The following is a 21,746-nucleotide window of genomic DNA, read 5'->3' on the forward strand; positions in this document are numbered from 1 at the left end:
TTAGTAAATATTTCTGACTTATAAACACCTTTGTATCATGTATACTAGTTATCCGAACTCTAAACAATTATTCTAAAAGTGAGATGAGGTGGAGGAAGTTTTATAACAAAAGGTGATGCAGTGTCACTTATAAAAATAAAATTTTAAAGAAATGCCCAAAATGTTCAATAACAGTAAGATGTTTATGTAAATCAGACTACTTCAAATTAATAAGGCATGACACTGTGAATAAAATGCTAATGAATAATAGACAGACATGGAAGGTGAAGTATTTTTACAGTATGTTAAATGAGAAAAGCAGAAGAAAATTTTAACATTCACCCCTATTTGTATAGACATATTAATATCATTTTAAAATCTAGACGGGAGCACATGAAAATGGTAGAGATTTTTTCCTTTTCATTACGTAGGTTTATATACTTATAAGGATATTTCAAATAGTTATAATCAAGGTTAAACCCACAACACCATATTTTCCATCAACTAAACAGTTCATAAAAAGGAGGTGGGATCTGGGGATTACTTCATAATCTAATATAATTTGTTTGTGTAAGTAGAATTATCATGCTAACACAATAGAGGTTAGATTATTATGTTAAAAATGTTACAATTGTTATAAATTTTCCATAAATAGCCATACCATGAGGTAAGCCTCACCCAGCTCCTGCACTCACTCTGATATCAATTTTAAATTCATATCTCCTTCTAAGGAAGCAGTTTATTCTGTCCACACTTCTCTGAGAGGATTCCATGGTCTCTTCTTTCTTGATAGCCATACACAGCATGAGAGATTGCTTAGGGCCCCCCAAGGCCAGCTGTGAACTGTGTGCTCTGGGGCATCTCTTGGGACTGTGATATTGGACGTTTTCCTCGCAGCCCCAAATTGCCCCCATGACCACTATTTCTATCCTATTAGTTTGAATATGAAACAGCAAAATTAATTCTAATACTAATCATTGAAAAACAATAGAAACTTCTGTTTCAACTTTGAAGTATATATAACATTCAAAGCTATGTGCAGATTTAGTACTAAGGTTGTCAGTATAAGCAGTGTTTTTGTTATTGTCTTTCATGCAATAGAGATATAAACGTATATTTTAGAATCCTTTAAATGTTCATATATGTGTATATAAGTCATACCTGCATATGTATATGCATAGGTAAATAAACATGGTTACTATAAATTAAAAGAATAGATTTAAATTCCATTCTTAATCATCCTCCCTGTTGTTTCTTAGTCCACTGTGTTTTTGATCCAGATTATTATTATCACCTATTTCAGCAATAATTATACTTTGTCTACCTAAGCATATTCCCTTCCCTAATAACCTGGGAAATCACTTTGCAGACGCTTTTCTCTCTTTCAGTGTTGCTCCACTGGTTTCTCTAAACATCTCATCTTATACTCTATTCCTGGACTTAAAAAAAAATACTAACCCCTCTCTCCGCCTGTATACTTCCTGATGGATGCCTGAGCCTTATTTGTTCTCTCTTAGTAGTTTAGTTTATTTTAGGAGAGAGACGCAAGGTGCCCCAACTAGCACCACAGCAGTTCAGAGCTTCAGTCATTTAGACATTTTTGAACAATTCTGAGACAGAAACCTAGTGCTACCTATGACATCAAACACACTTAGGAAAAATTTCAAAGTCAAGGCTCTGCTCTGTGATTTGAATAAATCATATTTCCTTACTGTCAATGCCCTGCCCCGAAATATTTCTGGAAACATTAAAGCTGCGTAAATGAAAAAGCAGCACTCAAGATACCAGGATCCTATAACAGTATGCTTTAAAATCTCAGACAAATCCCACTTTTCAGCCTAAAACTCCAGGATGGGAAGAGTATTAGGGGAGAAATGATAAATGAGAATATATTCAGAAAGCATAAATAAAATGCCATATCGAGAGCTAGGAAAAAATATGAACTTCTTGCAGTTTTAAGTTATTTGGATTTAACTTGAAGATGACAAGCTGAAGACAGATCTAGTTTCATTAGATTTTAAGTAATTGGTACTGTCAACCCAGAAAAAGGTTTCTATTACTTTAGCTGTTATTTGTGCAGCATTAGTTGTGCATTACTTCTTATGTTTCCACAAACTTTGCTAATACCATTATCCCCTTTATAAATGAGGTGCCTGAGAACCAGAGAGATGATGTAACTAGCCCAAGTGTGCACGTCATTGATAAACCCATGTATTATACTTGGTAGCCTGAATGCTACACTCATACTTTAAGTGCTACATTACACTTTGAAACTCCCTCAGAAAATGCAAAATTGTGAATTATAAATCTCACCATGTATCAGTTCCTTGAAAACTCTGGTGATGGCAATCTCATATTCCTCATCGAGAAAAGTCCATTCAGTGGCTGGATAAAAGGTGCAGGTTGTTCCCAAGCCTTTTTTCTACACCTGAAAGAGAGAGAAAGAGCTTCACAGGCACACAAGGTGGAGAATATTCCCCACAGCTTCTCAAGTGCTGCCTTCAACGTGGTCTCAGGGAACAAAAAATAAAGATTCAAAAGTTTTCTACTTTAGTTCCAGCTAGAATTTAAAGAAGTTTCCCAGAGAGGACATGAACCTATAGTACTGTCTCTCAGTTGCCCCCTGGGGTGTGAAAATTTCCCGACAGGATGAGTCTGCAAGACATGGTTTTATGTGGTCTGACTTGCTTAAGAGTTTGCAAAACTTTTATGGCCCTGAGTAATCAGGGTTTTTTTTTTTTTCTCCTGCTTTTTTTTTTAGCTGTTCTTGAGTTTCTATTTGAAGGTGCTTACATTTCCCTTTATGTTCAGGAAGAGAACACTGTGTATGCTGGGATGGAAATGCCTATGTTCTTATTAAAAGCAAGAGCTGAGTTCTGGGATAAGGCACAGCATCAATCCATGAGGATAGCATATCTAGTTCTCAGGTTTGGGGACCAATGAATGCTTATTAAAGAATAACACATTTCGTGTATAAATATGCAAAAATGTATAAAAACCAACTAAACCAAACCCAGTGCCATGGAGTCGATTCTAACTCATAGAGACCCTAGAGGACAGGGTAGAACTGCCCCATAGAGTTTCCAACGAGCACCTGGCAGATTCGAACTGCCAACTCTTTGGTTAGCAGCCATAGCACTTAACCACCTTGCTACCAGGGTTATAGATTAATACAAATATTATCTTTTTTCTCAATAACTGATCCCTATTTTCCATGACTTTGAAACCAAGAGCCTGGTTTCTGACTCTGAGTGGAACAAATGGTTAACACACTTAGCTACTAACCCAAAACTTTGAAGTTCAATCCACATCTAGGCACTTCAGAAGAAAGGCCTGGCCATCTACTTCCACAAAATCAGTTCTTGAAAACCCTATGATGTACAGTTCTTCTCTGACACATACGGGTTCCCCGTGAGGCAGATTAGACTTGATAGCAACTGTTTTTGTTTTTGTTTTCTAAGAATTTTTTCTCTTTTCCTTTAATTGGAAAAGAATGAATGACAGATCCATAGAAGTTTGAGGGGAAGCCTGGTTTTGACCCATAAGGCCACTTCAGAAAGGGGTCAAAACAGTTTGTTGCTCCATGTAATCTTTAAACATTTTACTTTACCTATTTATATGGCTATTAGTACCCCACAAAAGATGCAAAATTGAAGTGATTCATCAGAAAAGTCAAGGCCTAGAAGCACCTTCACATCAGTTGCCTATGGGATTAAAGAATGTGTGTTGTTTTCTTTTTATTAAAATTTTAGATGTCTGCCTCAACCAGAAGAACTGGCCAATATGGACCACACATGCAGTGATACAGACAGAAATCCCCAGGGAACTGCCTGAGTCATGGCATGGAGCCTGTGGAAGGTCTGGGTGATCTGGCTAGGCAGCAGCAAGAGGGGCACTCAAGGTAAAGAATGTCTTCCCCACTCTCAACACCCTCAGTCAGAGCATGGACAGGTGAGAGCTGATAAGGGCCCACACACACAGCACAAGGCCAAGGAGTAGCAGGGGACCATTTTTATCCCAGAGCCCTGAACATGTGCTATGTCACCCAAACTTAGCATGTCAGCACCACTCTGGTAACTCAGTGTGGTGCAATCCTGTGAAAAAAATAAATGTCCAACCTGCAATAATCATTTGCTTGCCAGATGACCCAATTGGAGCTGGGGTCCCAGCCACAGGACTTGGCATAACATCATTGGGGCTGAATAAGAGCTTATGGAGGCTGCTGGTTGACCCCATGGATGGGCTAGAGTATGGAAGAGCAACTTGAAAAGGAGAAATAGGAAGGGGTCCATGCAGTCAAGTCCAGGTTGGGGAGCCTCATCTGGAAAGCACCTCCAGCTTCCCAATACTGGGCATTGGAGAGCTTAGAAAATTTTCAGAAGACACTCCAAAGTGTGGAAGCAAGGATAGTGTTCTGCTGGCCCAGGTCTAAGGGTAACACATTGCTGTCATTTTGATACCATACTGCTCTCTAAAATACCAGTTCTCTAAATCTATGAACATAAAGTGACAATTGATGCAATTTATAGAGTCAGGGGAAAGATAATTGTTCCAGACAGAGGAAATAGCTTATGAATGCACAGTCCCTATGGAAAGAACATGACTCGTCACTAAGAGGAACAGAAAGGGGCCACATGGACTGGAAGATCAGTCAGAGGTTGTCTATGAGAGAGGAGTTCAGAGAGGTACGAGAGCAGCAAGATTACTGCAGCCTGATCTTCAGCAACCGTAATGTTTTAACTTACCCTGAATGACATGGAGTGCAGTTGCAGTCATGATATGATCTTATTTATGGTTTTAAATCATTTCTCTGTGCTGAGGGTAGAGTATTGGGGTAGAGGGTTCAAAGATAAAAGCAGGGAGACTATGTAGGAGGTAATTGCAATAATCCAGGTGATTACAATGATGGCTTGGAATTAGGTGACAGCTCCCAAAATGATAAGAAGCTCTTGAATTTGGGATACATGTTAAAGTTAAAGCCAACAGGATTTCTGGATAGAGTGGATGTGGGGAATGAAAAAATACAAATAGATCAAATGTGCCAACAGTCAAGATGAAGGATGACATAGGTGGAATCAATCTGGGGATGGGAGCAGAACCAGGAATACAGCTTTGGGTTTGTTCAGTCTGAGATACCTATTTGTCATTTAGTTGGAGATACCATGAAAGCAGGTGGATGTCCAGATTTCAAACTCAAGGAAGATTCTGGGACTTAGATATTAATTTGGGAACCTTGGTCATGTAAAGAGTATGTGAAGGCAGAGGACTATATCAACTAGGTTAAATGGTGCTAATAAATTTAATAAGATGAGAAACTGGCAATTGCTGTTAAATTTTATGTTACAGAGATCTGAGTTGTCCTTGAGAATAGGATTTACAGATAGTATTAGGTATTAAAGTGTGACTGACAGGAATTTAAAGAGAATGGAAGAAGAGAAATGGGAGACAGGCATCATCGTGATCCCTTGAGTTCTGCTGCAAAAGAGGGAGAATGAAATGAAGTATTACATAAAAAGGAAGTGGAGTAAAAAAAAAGGTTTCTTTAAGGATGAGAAAGGTAATGAATTGCTTCTTTGCTAATGTAACTATTCCAAGAGAGAGTGAAACATAGATGAAATAAAAGACAGAAGAGATTCTTAGACAAGTAAGTGTCCTTGTGTAAGCAGTGAGAAGATGACATCCCATGCAAAAATAAAGAGAATGGTTGCCTTTGGTAAGGGTCACAGACACTTTGTTTAAAATAGCAGTTAAGAAGGCAGCATATAAGTGAATGGAGGCTGGTAGAATGATAGATATAGTTGTAGGAGTCTGGAAGTTCTCTTTTGATGGTTTAAATTATCTCAATTAAATATGAAGGAAGTACATCAATGTTTCCCATTAAGTTTGACACTTGTGGTGGTTTTTTGGGCAGATACCTTTCTTCAAATTAAAGTATCCTTCTATTCTTTTCTTTGCTAAACCTTAGTATTATGAAGAGTTGTGAATTTTTGCAATTCTAATACGGAGGTGATCATATAATTTATCAGCTGGTATTAGTAACAAGAAGTCCCCTGAAAACAAAAGAGTAAGACCAAGATTTGTTTCAGATGTCAGGATGCCAAAAAAAAAAAAAAGTCAGACACTGAGCTGTTAAATAACATGCTTAATGAGTAAAGTCTATTTAACGTGAACTAATTTGGGGATCCCACAAAATGATACGAAATTTGTGAGAACTAATTAACAAGGAATATCAGCATTAATGAACAGAACAGTTCATAAATGTAATAGATGATATAGATTCTGATATTACTTTATTTTTTAGCAGTGACTTAAACAAGTTGGAAATTTAGTTCTCTCTTACATAAATGAAATTTGTATGGGGCTGGTATTACAACTCTATGATAGGGATATGGAATCCTTCAGTCTTCCTTTTCCACTAATCTTAACACACATCCTCATGGTCCAAAAGTGCTGCCTGAATTCCCACAACGATTCCACAATCACAGAATTATCATTTAATACACCACCTTCATTTATATTTTATTGGCCATAATTCGTCACGTGGCCACACCTAACTACATTGGATGCTGGGACATGTCTTTTAGCTAGGAAGAAATATGCCTTAAAAAACCAAACATACAAACATTGCCATCCCTTGAATTCTGACTGGGAAAGTTTCCAGATTTGTGATCTTTATAAGGAAAGCAGACTGTCACATCTTTCTGCTGCAGAGCAAGAGATGCTGTCGAACAAACACTCCTTACATCAGCAGCCGAGGGCTTACTTACAGTGCCACCAGGGCTGCTCAACTAGGATCAGTACTCTAAAAGTAATTTTTTTTTTCAGTTAAAATAGCTTCAGGAAGTTCCTATTCCTGATATCTGAGATATTTTTTTCCTTCTTTCCATGAAGGTTTTTCAAAGTATGGTTTGAATGGCAAGAAGCTTAATAATCTGATTCCTGTCTTTTAGTGAATTCTTTTCATTATTTTATTCTAAACAAACATAAAATTCAACTCTCCTCAGATTCCCTAAGACGATACTGAGCTGCCAACTCCAAGATATGAGTGACCTGAGGGTGGAAATAGCATTTCCTGACCTACCCATTAGTATTTTTCTGTTGCATTACATTACATTCAGCAATACAGGTTCCAGCCCCTATAAAGTATTTGGTCAAGCCCATTTTGATTTCCTTCCTCTTGAAATTTAATTTTTTTAAGCTTAATGTTTTATTTTTCATCAGAAAGCACCACCAATCTGGTCCACAATTTCCTCATGGCATTTTTCACTTCCTTATTCTTGAAAAAGTTTTTTTTTTTTTTTTTTTTTTAAATTCCTGAAAGTATAAATCAAAGGATTGAGCAAGGGAGTTATGAATGTGTGCAAACTATGGCCACCATCTTGTCGAAGGAGAAAGCAGATGGAGGTCGGGCATACACAATTATGCATGGGACAAAGAATAAAACCACGACAGCAATGTGAGATCCACAGGTGGAGAGAGCTTTCAGCCGTCCTTCAGAGCTATGAGTTCTTAGCGAGAGCAAGATGACACCATAGGAGATGAGCAACAAGGAGAAGATTATGGTGCAGATAAACCCACCATTGGCAACCACAGAAAGGCCAAAGATGTGAGTGTCAGTGCAGGCAAGCTTCAATAATGGGTACAAATCACATAGAAAGAGATCGATAACATTGGGGCCACAGAAGGGCAGCTGGAAAGTAAAGAGAATTTGTATCACAGAATGCAGAAAGCCCCCTGTCCAGGCTACCCCCATCAGGATACCACAGAGCCTCCAGTTCATGATAGAGGAGTAGTGCGATGGCTTGCAAATGGTCACATAGCGGTCATAGGCCATGGCGGTGAGGATAATCACCTCCACTCCAGGAAAGAAGTGCTCAGCAAAGAGCTGGGTCATACAGCCCTTGAAGGAGATGGTTTTCTTCTCATAGAGGGAGTCCGCAATCATCTTTGGTGCAAATGCAGAGGAATAGCAGGCATCCAGGAAGGACAGGAAGGCCAGAAAGAAGTACATGGGGGATCCCAGGAGTTTCGGGCTGCTGACAATGGTCACCACAACTAGCAAATTGCCCCCAACAGTTGCCATGCAGCAAAACAAAAAATACAACAAATTCTATTTTTTGAACACTTGGGTTCCATGAAAGACCCAAGAGGACGAATTCAGTTTCAAAGCTTTCGTTTTGCATATTTTGGAGGAAAAGGTGGAAGCTACCACAGTGACCATGTAGAATCTGAAATTATGAGAAAGATGTTTGTCTCAAACGAGTTTATGATATTGGCATAGTCATCAAAGTATCGATGAATCCATAAGCAAAATTATTTTAAGTCCTTTGTTCTTGTTAAAAATACAAAAAAAGAAATTTCTTGAGCTATGAGCCAGAGCTGAGGTTAAACCCTTTAAAACAGTCAGAGTTTCAATATGTGGGAATGGAAACATTCATATGTGGTAGGGATGACAAATAGTTTTTAAAGTGGGTGCCAGCTTTCACTTGTTAGGAGTGGCTACCTAGAGGGAAATGTTGAGGAGGATTCTGAAGCACATCCAAGATCTGAGGAAAGGAGGACTATAATGTATTAGTTATGCCTTCCATTGACATGGCATGGGAACCATGATGACTTGCATGGGAAATGCATCCTTCCCCAGGAGACTGCCTTAAAAAAAAAAAAAAAAAAAAAGCCTTATCTACAAATAAAAGAACAGATAACATGTATTTTAAGAGACATTTGGAAGCCATGCCCACTCCCCCAAATGTTTCTTTAAAAGTTTGAGCTGAACTAAGCCTTTAAGATGGAGTACTTCATTCCGTATAAAAAATAAAGACCAAGGGAAAAAGTGCCTAACTGTATGCTTAAAGAGAGTATATATTAAGTGTCGTTTTTTAAAATTCATTTTAAAATGAAAACTGAAACTGACTAAAATAATAATAATAATACCTACTTTAAAATGTTGTGTTGTTGACTAAGTGAAATAACTCAAGGAAAGCAATTGCTCAGTGCCTAGTTTCTAGGATACAGTCCATATTAGATTTTATTACCCCTAATAACCCTAATTTGGGAGGTTAAGTTAAAAAATTAACAAAAGGTATATCTGGGATTTTCTGGCTCCAAAGACAAAGTCCATTCCACTGGATCAATAACGAGCAGTGAGAACATTTCTTTTCTGGGAGAACTTCAGAGCAAGGATGGCCTTTGTACAGTCTCCGCACAGCTCTCAAGGTTAAAACCTTCTGATTCATTTATTCATGTTTAAATTAGACACCTCAGGGAAAAGAAACTCCACATGATTTATAATCAGAAGGTAATGGCCCTACCATATAAATAAATATCAAATACATATACAAAGGGCAACAACCATGGAAGTGAAGAATAGAAACAACATATTCAACATAAGCCAGTCTGAAGACTTTATTAATTCTTAACCAATTCTTTAAACAACGTGACCTAACATGATCAAGTGCAACTCCTCAAGGCATATTCATTTCAAAATTATATAATGTCATTGTAAAACAGTAAATACATTGCTTACCAAAGCATCTGACAAGACTATGATGAGGGCCAATTTTGAAAATGTGAAAGCGTTGGTTATCCCAAAGAACTGTTGCAAAGTGATTATTATTATCTCACTCAATAAACCAGCTGCTTTCCCCATAGAAAGCATTTCCACGATTCAACCAGATAATTATTTCAACTTCTTACTTCATTTTCCATGGGTAGACACAGCATTGAAGAATGAGCCTGTCCTTGTTTGTACCTATAATAGAAATTTATCACTCAAATCATTTACATAATTATATGTTTGCAAAAGAGATGAATAAAATACTTGTGGGGCTGATTTTGTTGAATGCCACTTAGAATTGACAAATAAAACTAATGAATATACAATTTTACAGTTTAATGCAATCTGTTTGTTTGCTTTTAAACAACCATTTTCCTTATGTTCCCGGGGACCTAGGCAATCCTAAATTGTGCCAGCACTGTCAACTCCGTATCCAGAAACAAACAAAAAAACATAAAACAAACCCAAACGGGTCATTGGGTCTGTCAACAAACATATATTAAAATATAAAGATTATCAGTAGAATAAAGGATTAACCTAACCACAGAAGGCCATAACCACAACAGGCCAATTTGTTTATCAGGATTCACATGGCTTCAGACACTAAGAAACTGTATCAAAGGGGGAGGACTGAGTGCTCTAACTTGTTCAATGGACTGTGGAAGTGCCTACCAAAACTAAGTGACGATTTACCCCAGGAAGCAAGTTAGAGATCTACCCTATATCACACATAGCCCACATCACTGAAACAGTTATCATATGACAGACCCTGGGCCCCTGAGCCAATAGACCAAACTGTTAGAAAAGATGAACAAGAAAAGGTCACCCAATCACGATCTTAGTTCTTTGTATTTCCTTAAACCAAAGATAGTCTCTAAGTAATTTTCTTGTAGGCAATTATACCAATGGCTGTGAAGAACCCCTAGAATCACTATTACTCATGATGAATCCGCACCTGTCAAAATTGTATAAAAAGCACTTATTGGTTATCCTTCTTTGGATTTTGGTTTGTTTGTAGCCTGAGTGCTTGCAGACAATATCCTTTTTTGTTTTCTGACATGTCACAATAAAAAACTCTGTTGCAGAAGGCTTTAGTGAAAGTTATCACTCTACAACAGACATAGGATTCAACAGTGGTCATTTTAGCCTAGGACAAAAGTAAAGGAGACAATGAAGTGAAATAAGTAAGAACATCAACTCCAGACTCATACAGGCTTGGGTTCGTATCCAAGCTCTTCTATTTAGTTATGCCTCATGGAACAAGTTACTTCAAATCCTTGGTTTCCACCTCTGAAAAGTGAGCTAATAAGAATGCCTGTTGATAGAATCAGATAACACAATACACATAAATACATTCAACAGGAGATCAAGCCCCCAGACCACTGACACAGAAAATTGTCAACATTTTTACTTACACTTAATTCCCCTTTTACCATGAACAGGGCTGACAAGTGCTTTTACTGGTAAACTCTTTGACTCTTTCTTTTATTACTTTAAAAATGGAAATTATTTTATTTGGTCACAGTGTAGATATGCCAATTTTTTTTTAATGCATAGCACTTTTAAATAACCTTTGTAATCCCTTAGTACCTGTGAAACCCACATGAGTCCACTGCTACTTCAGGCAGCTTCTTTATACAAAGAAAATCAAGCTGTCTGTAAATTAATTGATGCTAATTTATATTAATGATTAAATAATTCTGAAAATGCAAAAATGTGAATTATAAATCTCACCATGTATCATGTTTTTTTTTTTGAAAATTCTAGTGTTGCCAATCTCCTATTCTTTATGGAGAAAAGTCCATTCAGTGGCTGGATAAAATGTGAATGTCATTTCCAAGTCTTATTTCTACATCTAAGAGAGAGAAAAAGTCTCACAGGCACACAAGGCAGAGAATGTTCCCCATTGCTTCTCAACTGCTGTTTCTAATTTGCTGTCATGGAACAAAACACAGAGAAGCAAAGGTCTCCTCCTTTATTTCCAACTGGAATTTAAAAAGGTTTCCCTGAGAGGACATGAACCTGTAGAACTGCCTCTCAGTTGCCCCTGGGGGTTTGAAAAATTTCAGTCAGCATGATTATCCCAGGCACTTTTACGTGGTTTGAAGTATTTAAGCATTGGCAGCATCCCGAGGTCCCAAATCAATTGGGAATTTTTTTTTTTTAATCTCCTTCTTTCATACCTACTCCTGAGATTCTATGTGAAGATGTTTTCACTTCCCTTTATGTTGAGGAACATAACAATGTGTATACTGGAATAGAAACGCCTATGTTCTTACTAAATTCAAGACCTCAGTTCTGGAATAAGGCACAGCATCTATACATGAGGAAAACATGTGCTGTTCTTGGGCTGGGGTAGCAATGAGTGCTTCTTAAGAAATAACGTATTTCATATAGAAATATGCAAAACTATATAGACTAACCCAAATGTTATTTTTTTCTCTACATACCTGATCTTGATATTCCATGACTTTAAAACTATAAGCCTGATATCCGTCCCTGGGTGGTATAAATCTTTAATGCACACACCTGTTAACTGAAAAGATGGATGTAAAAGTCTACCTCGAGGTACCTCAGAACAAGGTCCTGGCCATCTGCTTCCAAAAAATTAGTACTTAAAAGCCCTATGAGGCATAGTTCTACTCTGACACACATGGGGTCCTCATGAGTCAGAATCAACTCGACAGTAATGGGTTTTGTTTGTTTGTTTGTTTAATATTTTCTTCTCTTCCCATGTTATATGAAAAGAATGAGTGACAGATCAGTTTGCTCTGATGAAATGTAGTATTGTGATTGAAGTTTGAAGGAAAACCTGGAGATGCCCCAACAGGCCGCTTCAGAAAGGGGCTAAACCAAACACTTTGTTACTCCATTCACTATTTAAACATTTTACTTTACCTACTTCTATGGCAATTCATACCTCACAAAGATGTAAAATTTAAGTGATTCATCAGAAAAGTTAAGGCCCAAAGGCAACTTCACATCAAGCACCTATGGGAACAAAGAACAAGGGTTGCTTTCTTTTTATTAAAATTTTAGAGGTTTACTCTGACCAGAAGAACTGGCTGACATGGGCCACATTCCTTGTGATTCAAGGACAGAAAGCCACAGACAGCTGCCTGATACAGGGCCTGGAATCTGTGGAAAGACTGGATGATCTTGTTAGGTACTGTCAAGATGGACACTCAGGGTAAAGGATGTCTTCCTTCACTCTCAACACCCTCAGTCAGAGCATAGACAGATGAGAGCTTGATAAGGCCCCCACAAAGGGCCCAAGGCCAAGGATCAGCAGGGGAATATTTTTATCCCAAAGCACTGAACTTGTGTCTCGAACTGAGCATTGTCAGCACCACTCTGGTAACCCAAAGTAGTGCAATCCTGTAGAAATAAATAAATAAAGATCCAGCCTGCTGAAGCCATTTGGATGCCAGACCATATACCTTGAACTGGGGTCCCAGTCGCAGGACCAGTCATAACTTGATAGGGGCTGAATAAGAGCTCCTGGAGGATTCTGGTTGACTCCATGGATGGGATAGAGTATGGAAGAGCAAGATGAAAAGTAGAAATGGTCAGGGGTCCATAGAGTCATGTCCAAGTTGGGATGCTCTACCCAGAAGGCACTACAGACTTCCCAGTCACAGGCACTGGAGAATGGTGGACATTTTGCAGCAGGCACGTCAAAGCATGCAAGCAGGGGCACGGTTCTGCTTGTCCAGGTCCAAGGGTAGTTTTATGTAAAATATCACTTCTTCAAATTTGTGAATACAAAATGAGATTGTAAGTCATTTAGAAAGTTCAGGGGAAGGAAAAGTATTCCAGACAGAAGGAATAGCCTATGGATGTGAAGGCCCTATGACAAGAGTATACCTGGCCAGCAAGCAGAACAGAAAAGGGTCACGTGGACTGAAGAATCAGTGAGGGGTCAGCCATGAGAGAGGAGTTCAGAGAGGTGGGAGGGTAGCAAGATTACTGCTGCCTGATCTTTAGCAATTGTAAGGTTTTAGATTTTATCCTGAGCACCAGTGCAGTTGAGTAGAGTCATAATATGATCTGACTTATGTGTTTAAAGAATAACTCTAACTTTCTTGCTAAGGATAGAATTGGAGTATCGTGTACAAGTTAAAGCAGGGAGACTAAGTAAGAGGGACTTGCAATAATCGAGGTGAAAGAGGATGGTGGCTTGGAATTAAGTGACAGCTCTCAAAATGAAAAGAAGTTCTTGAATTTCAGACATAGGTTAAAGCTGAGAGGATTTCCTGATAGAGTGGATGTGGGCAAGGAGAAAAACAAATGAACCAAATGAGCCATAGGTAGAGATGGAGGATGACGTGAGTGGAGACTGCTGGGGAATTGGGTCAGAACAACCAGAAACACAGCTTTGGATTTATTCAGTTTAAGAAACCAACTTGTCATTTAGATGGAAATACCATAGAAGTAGTTGGACCTATAGATCTCAACCTCAAGGAAGAGGTCTGGGCTGGCAATATTAATTTGGGAACCTTGGTCATGTAAAGAGATTATGGAAAGAAAGAGGGAACAGATCAACTGGCTTAAATGATGTTAATGGATTTAATAAGATGAGAAATGAACAACTGCTGTTAAATTTACCAATGCAGAGGTCTGTGGTGACCTTGAAGAGAGGATTTTCAAATAATTTTAATTATTGACATGTGACTGAAAGGATTTTAAAGAGAGGTGGGAGATGGGCATTATAGAGATCTCTTAGTTTTGCTGCAAAGGAGGGAGAATGAAATGGGGTATTAGATAAAAAGGAAGTAGAGTCAAAAATATTTTTAACGATGAGAGAGGTAACAGATTGCTTCTTTGACAATGTAACTCATTCAGTAGAGAGGGAAACATGGATGAAATAAGAGTCAGAAGAGATTCTTAGACAAGCATCCTTGTGTAAGCAGGGTGGAGATGAGGTACCATGTAAAAGTAAAGAGAGACTGCTTGTCTTTGGTAAGGGTCGCAGACACTTCATTTACAGTAGCAGTTAGAAGGCAGACTATAACTGAATGGATGCTGGCAGATTGAAAGATATAGTTGTGGGAGTCTGGAAATTCTCTTTTGATGGTTTAAATTATTTCACTGAAATAGGAAGAAAGTACATCAATGCTTCCCATTAAGTTTGAAGCTTGTAGTAATTTTTTGCGCAGATACCTTTCTTCAAATGGAAGTATCCTTCAATTCCTACTTTGCTAAACCTCAGAGTCATGAACAGGTGAGAATTTTTCAAATTCTAATACAGAGGTAATCATATAATTTACCAGTTAGTATTAGTAACAACAAGTCTCCATAACAGAACAGTATGAACAAAATTTGTTTCAGATGCCAAGGTGTTCAAAAAAAAAAAAAGTCAGACATTGAGCTGTTAAAAAACATGTTTAATGGGTAAAGGCTATTTAATGTGAACTACTTTGGGGATCCTATAGAACTGTAAGAAATTTGTGAGAACAAATTAACAGGGAATATTACAACATTAATGAACAGAACAGCTCATAAATGTAATAGATGACGTAGATTCTGATATTACTTTATTTTTTTAGCAGTGACTTAAACAAGTTGGAAATTTATTTACCTCTTACATATAGGAAGTCTGAGCCAGGTATTATGGGGCTGCTATTTCAACTCCACAACATTAGGGTTTTAGGATCCTTCAGTCTTGCTTTTCCACTAACCTTAACACACATCCTCAATGTCCAAGACGGCTGCCTGAATTCCCACCACAATTCCACATTCACAGAATTACCATTTAATATACCACTTTCATTTACATTTTTTGGGCCATAATTTGTTCTCATGGTCACACCTAACTACATTGGATGCTGGGAAATGTCTTTTAGCTAGGAAGCAATATTTCTTAAAAAAAAACAACAGCAGCAACAAAAAACAAACAAACAAAAAGACAATTGCCATCTCCTGAATTTGGACTCAAAAGGCCTCCAGATTTTTGATCTTTATAAGGAAAGGAGACTGCCACATCTTTCTGCTGTAGAGCAGGTGGTGCTTTCAAACCACCACTCTTTATGTCAGCAGCTGAGGGCTTACCTGCTATGCCACCAGGGCTGCTTGACTGGGATCAGGACCTTAAAAGTAAACTTTTTTTTTAAGTTAAAATAGTTTCAGGAAGTTCCTATTAATGATATTTAAGATTTTTTTTCTTCTTTCCATAAAGGTGTTTCAAAGTATGGTGTCAATGGCAAAAATTTTCATAGATAATCTGAATCCTCTTTTGTAGTGATTTCTTTTCATTGCTATATTCTAGACAAACATAAAATTCAATTCTCCTTAGATTACCTATAAGGATACTGAGCTGCCAACTCCAAGATATGAGTGATCTGAGGGTGGTAATAGCATTTCCTGATCTACTCGTTAGTATTTTTCTATGGCAGTACATTACGTTCTGCCTTACAAGTTCCAGCCCCTATAAAGTACTTGGTTACGTGCATTTTATTTCTTCCCACTTCAAATTTAAATTTTTAAGTTTTATTTTTCACCAGAAACCCAGCAATCTGGTCCATAATTTCCTCATGGCATTTTTCACTTCCTTATTCCTGAAAGTATAAATCAAAGAATTGAGCAAGGGAGTTACGAAGGTGTAAACTATGGCCACCATCTTGTCGAAGGAGAAAGCAGATGGAGGTCGGGCATACACAATTATGCATGGGACAAAGAATAAAACCACAACAGCAATGTGAGATCCACAGGTGGAGAGAGCTTTCCACCGCCCTTCAGAGTTATGGGTTCTTAGCGAGAGCAAGATGACACAATAGGAGATGAGCAACAAGAAGAAGATTATGGTGCAGATAAGTCCACTACTGGCAACCACAAAAAGGCCAAGGATGTGAGTGTCAGTGCAGGCAAGCTTCAATAATGGGTACAAATCACATAGAAAGTGATCGATAACATTGGAGCCACAGAAGGGCAGCTGGAAAGTAAAGAGACTTTGTATCACAGAATGCAGGAAGCCCCCTGTCCAGGCTACCCCCATCAGGATACCACAGAACCTCCAGTTCATGATAGAGGGGTAGTGCAATGGCTTGCAAATGGCCACATAGCGGTCATAGGCCATGGCGGTGAGGATAATCACCTCCACTCCAGCAAAGAAGTGCTCAGCAAAGAGCTAGGTCATACAGCCCTTGAAGGAGATGGTTTTCTTCTCATAGAGGGAGTCCACAATCATCTTTGGTGCAAATGCAGAGGAATAGCAGGCATCCAGGAAGGACAGGAAGGCCAGAAAGAAGTACATGGGTGATCTCAGGAGTGTGGGGCTGCTGACAATGGTCACCACAACTAGCAAATTGGCCCCAACAGTTGCAATGTAGCAGAACAAAAATACAACAAATTCTATTTGTTGAACACTTGGATTCCATGAAGGACCCAAGAGGACGAACTCAGTTACAAAGCTTTGGTTTCGCATATTTCAGAGGAAAAGGTGGAAGCTAACACAGTGATCATACAGAATCTGAAATTATGAGAAAGATTTTTGTCTCAAACCAGTTGATGATATTAGTTATTAGTATAGTCATCGAATTTTTGGTGCGTCCATAATCAAAATTAGTTTAAGTGCTTCTGTTGTTTTTAAAAATACAAAATTAGAAATTTCTTGAGGCATCAGTCAGAACTGAGGTTAAACTCTTTAAAACAGTCAGGCTTTCAGTATGGGGGAAGGGAACCATTCACATGTGGTAGGGATGACAAATAGTTTTTAAAGTGGGTGCCAGCTTTGACTTGTTAGGTGTGGCTACCTAGAGTGAAATGTTGAGGAGGATTCTGAAGCACATCCAAGCTCTGAGGAAAGGAGGACTATAATGTATTAGTTATGCCTCCCATTGACATGGCATGGGAACCAGGATGACTTGCATGGGAAATGCATCTCTCTCCAGGAGACTGCCTTACCTACAAATAAAAGAACAGCTAACATGCATTTTAACAGGCAATTGGAAATCATGCCTACTCCCCCAAATATTTCTTTAAAAATCTGATCTGAACTGGGCCTTTAAGATGAATTAATTCATTTCTTATAAAAAATAAAGACCAACAGAAAATTCCCTAACTGTATGTTTAACAAAAATAAGGATGCATTCAGTTTTGGGTTGTCTTTGTTTTTGTTTTAGTCATCATTTTAAAATATAAACAGAAGCCGACAAAAATAATAAAACTCACTTCAAAGTGTTCTGTTGATGACTGAGTGAAATAATGCAAGGAAAAAAGCAATTGCTCAGTGTCTAGTGTCTAGGATACTGTCAATGTGAAGTCTTATTATCCCTATTTTACATTAGCTAAGTTATGGTTTGAGAGTTTAAGAAATTAACAAAAGGTAGATCTGGGATTTTCTGGTGCCACAGCCAAAGTCCATTCCACTGGATCCATAAAGAAAGCAGTGAGAATGTTTCATTTCTGGGAGAACTTCAGAGTAAGGATGGCTTTTCTATGCTCACCACACACCTCTCAATGTTAAAACCTTCTGAGAAACTCCACATGATTTATAACCAGAAGGTATTGTCCCGACTCTATATATACACACATACGCATGAAATACATATACAAAGGGCAACAACCATAGAAGTAAAGAATAGAAACATGTTCAACATAAGCCAGTCTTTATTAATTCTTTAATTAATTAAGACTGTATTAATTCTTAACCAATCACTTAAAAAATGTGGCTCAATACGATCAAGTGCAAGTCCTCACGGTTTATTTGTTTCACAATTATATAACATTATTGTAAAATAGTTCATGCGTTGCTTACCTAAGCATCTCCTAAGACTACGATGAGGGCTAATTCTGAAAATGTGAAGGTGTTGCTTATGGTAAAGAAGTGTTGCAGATTGTGGTTATTATTATCTCACTCAGTAAACCAGCTGCTTTCCCCATAGAAAGCATTTCCATGACTCAACCACATAATTACTTCAACTTCTGACTTCATTTTCCATAGGTAAACACAGCTTTGAAGGGTGAGTGTGTCCTCCTTTATACCTATAACAGAAATTTATCACTTAAATCATTTATGTAATTACATGTTTGCTAAAGAGATGAATAAAATACTTGTGGGGCTTAGATCAGTAAACTGATTTTGTTGAATGCCACTTAGAATTGACAAATAAAACTAATGAGTAACAATTTTACAGGTTAATGTCATCTGTTTGCTTTTAAACAGCCATTTTCCTTATGTTCCCAGGGACCTGGGCAATCCTAAATTGTGCCAGCACAGATAGCTCCATATCTAGCTGCAAGTGGTTACCCAGAAAACAAAGCATAAAACAAACCCAAAAGGGTCATTGGGTCTGTCAACAAACATATATTAAAATATAAAGATTATCAGTAGAATAAAGGGTTAACCTAACCACAGAAGGCCATAACCACAACAGGCCAATTTGTTTCTCAGGATCCATAAGGCTTCAAACACTAAGAAATTGTATCAATGGGGTAAGACTGAGTGCTCTAACTTGTTCAATGGACTGAGGAAGTGCTTATCAGAAGTAAGTAACAATTTACCCCAGGAAGCGAGTTGGAGATCTACCCTATATCACAGGTAGCCCCCACCACAGAAAGCAATTATTATATGATAGAGCCAGGACCCCTGAGCCAACAGACCAAATTGTTAGAAAAGAGAAACAAGAAAATGCCTCCCAATCATGATCTTAGTTCTTTGTCTTTTCCCTTAACCAACGATAGTCTGTAAGTCACTTATAGGTAATTATTCCAAGGATTGTAAAGAGCCAGTTGAATCTCCCTGACTCTTAATGAATCTGCACCTGTCAAAATTGTATAAAAAGCACTTATTGATTATCCTTCTTTGGATTTTGGTTTGTTTGTAGCCTGAGTGCTTACAGTCATTTTCCCTTTTTTGTTTTCTGATACGTCACAATAAAAAACTCTGTTGCAGAAGGCGTTAGTGAAAGTTATCACTCTACAACAGATATAGGATACGACAGTGGTCAGTTTAGCCTAGGACAAAAGTAAGGGAGACAATGAAGTGAAATAAGTAAGAACATCAACTCCAGAGTCATACAGGCTTGGGTTCATATCCAAGCTCTTCTATTAAGTTATGCCTAATGAAACAAGTTACTTCAAATCCTTGGTTTCCACTTCTGAAAAGTGAGCTAATAAGAATGCCTATTGATAGAATCAGATAACACAATACACATAAATACATTCAACAGGAGATCAAGACCCCAGAGCACTGACACGGAGAAGAATTGTCAACATTTTTACTTACACTTAATTCTCCCATAATCATGAAGAGGGCTGACAAGTGCTTTTACTGATAAGCTCTTTCCATTCTTCTTTTATTAATTTAAAAATGGAAATCATTTTACTTGGTCACAGTGTAGGTATGCCAATTTTTTTAATGCATAGAACTTTTGAATGACCTTTGTAATCCTTTAGTAGCTCTCTAACCCACACGAGTCTATGTCTACTTCAGGCAGCTTCTTTATACAAAGACAATCAAGTCGTCTGTAAATTAATTGATGCCAATTTATATTAATGATTAAATAATTCTGAAAATGCAAAAAAGTGAATTATAAATCTCACCATATATCATGTTTTTTTGAAAATTCTGATGTTGCCAATCTCCTATTCTTTGTGGAGAAAAGTCTATTCAGTGGCTGGATAAAATGTGAATGCCACTTCCAAGTCTTATTTCTACATCTAAGAGAGAGAGAAAGTCTTACAGGCACACTAGGCAGAGAATGTTCACCACTGCTTCTCAAGTGCTGTTTCCAATTTGGTGTCATGGAACAAAACACAGAGAAGCAAAGGTTTCCTCCTTTATTTCCAACTAGAATTTAAAGAGTTTTCCCTGAGAGGACATGAACCTGTAGAACTGCCTCTCAGTTGCCTCTCGGGGGTTTGAAAAGTTTCAGTCAGCATGATTATCCGAGATACTTTTACATGGTTTGAAGTACTTAAGCATTGGCAGAATTGCGACGTCCGAAATCAATTGGGAATTTTTTTTTTTAATCTCCTTCTTTTATAACTACCCCTGAGATTCTATGTGAAGATGTTTTCACTTCCCTTTCTGTTCAGGAATATAGCAATGTGTATGCTGGAATGGAAAGCCCTATGTTCTTACGAAATGCAAGAGCTGAGTTCTGGAATAAGGCACATCTATCCATGAGGAGTCAAAAAAATATTTTTAACAATGAGAGCAGTAACAGATTGCTTCTTTGATGATGTAACTGATTCAGTAGAGAGGGAAATGTGGATGAAATAATAGACAAAGGAGATTCTCAGACAAAAGTCCTGTGTAAGTGGTGAGGAGGTGAAGTCACATGTAGAAGTATAGAAAGACTGGTTGTCTTTGGCAAGGGTCACAGATACTTCATTTACAGTAGCAGTTAAAAGGCAGCATATAAGTGAATGGATGCTCATAGACTGATAGATACAGTTGTGTGAGTCTCAGAAGCTTTCTTTTGATGACTTAAATTATCTCAGTGAAATAGAATGTTCATCTAGTGTTTCCAATTAAGTTTGATTTTTCTGGTAGTTTTTTAGGTGGATATCTTTTTTCAAATTAAACTATCTGTTTCCACTTTATTAAACATTTTTATCATGGGTAGCGGTGAATTTTTCAAATTTTAATATAGAGATAATCATGTATTTTACAAGCTAAGGTTAGGAAACCCAAATCCCTATAGGAATCCTGGTGGCACAGTAGTTAAGCATTTAGCTGCTGTCTTAGTTATCTAGTGCTGTTATTACAGAAATACCACAAGTTGATGGTTTTAGTAAACAGAAATTCTTTAACTCACAGTCTAGGAGACAAGAAATCTGAAATCAGGGCACCAGCTCCAGGGTAAGGCTTTCTCTCTCTGCCTGTTCTGGGGGAAGACCCTTGACATTAATCTCCTCCTGGTCTAACAGCTTCTTAGCACAGGAACCCCAGGTCCAAAGGACGTGCTCCAATCCTCACTCTTCATTCTTGGTGGTGTGAGGTCCTCTTCCTCTCTGCTCTATTCCCTCTCTTATATCTCAAAAGAGATTAAATCAAGATACTGTCTAAACTTGTGGATTGAGTCCTATCTTACTAACATAACTGCCCCTAATCCCGCCTCCCCGCCCCGTGCACCTGTCAGTCTGTAGTATTGTGGGGGCCTCCATGTTGCTGTGATGCTGGAGGTTATGCCACCAGTATTCAAATACCAGCAGGGTCACGCATGGGGAACAGGTTCCAGCTGAGCTTCCAGGCTAAGACAAACTAGGA

The 21,746-nt window shown here is 38.0% G+C and overlaps 1 protein-coding gene and 1 pseudogene across 1 annotated transcript; both read right to left on the reverse strand.

Annotated features, from left to right (window-relative positions):
- Positions 1–7,296: 7,296 nt before the first annotated feature.
- On the reverse strand, positions 7,297–8,185 carry LOC100654762 (olfactory receptor 4C15-like). Its single transcript, XM_003423256.4, has one exon. It carries the CDS (start codon positions 8,060–8,062, stop codon positions 7,328–7,330), a length of 735 nt encoding a protein of 244 aa, XP_003423304.4. The 5' UTR covers positions 8,063–8,185; the 3' UTR covers positions 7,297–7,327.
- Positions 8,186–14,936: 6,751 nt separating this feature from the next.
- On the reverse strand, positions 14,937–18,175 carry LOC100669547 (olfactory receptor 4C15-like; annotated as a pseudogene).
- Positions 18,176–21,746: the final 3,571 nt, after the last annotated feature.

The sequence above is a fragment of the Loxodonta africana genome, unplaced genomic scaffold (assembly GCF_030014295.1).
Source record: "Loxodonta africana isolate mLoxAfr1 unplaced genomic scaffold, mLoxAfr1.hap2 scaffold_85, whole genome shotgun sequence".
NCBI classification, from domain to species: domain Eukaryota; kingdom Metazoa; phylum Chordata; class Mammalia; order Proboscidea; family Elephantidae; genus Loxodonta; species Loxodonta africana.

Excerpts from the sequence above, each read along its gene's own strand:
- LOC100654762 (XM_003423256.4), bottom strand. The coding sequence starts at position 8,062 with ATGGCAACTGTTGGGGGCAATTTGCTAGTTGTGGTGACCATTGTCAGC.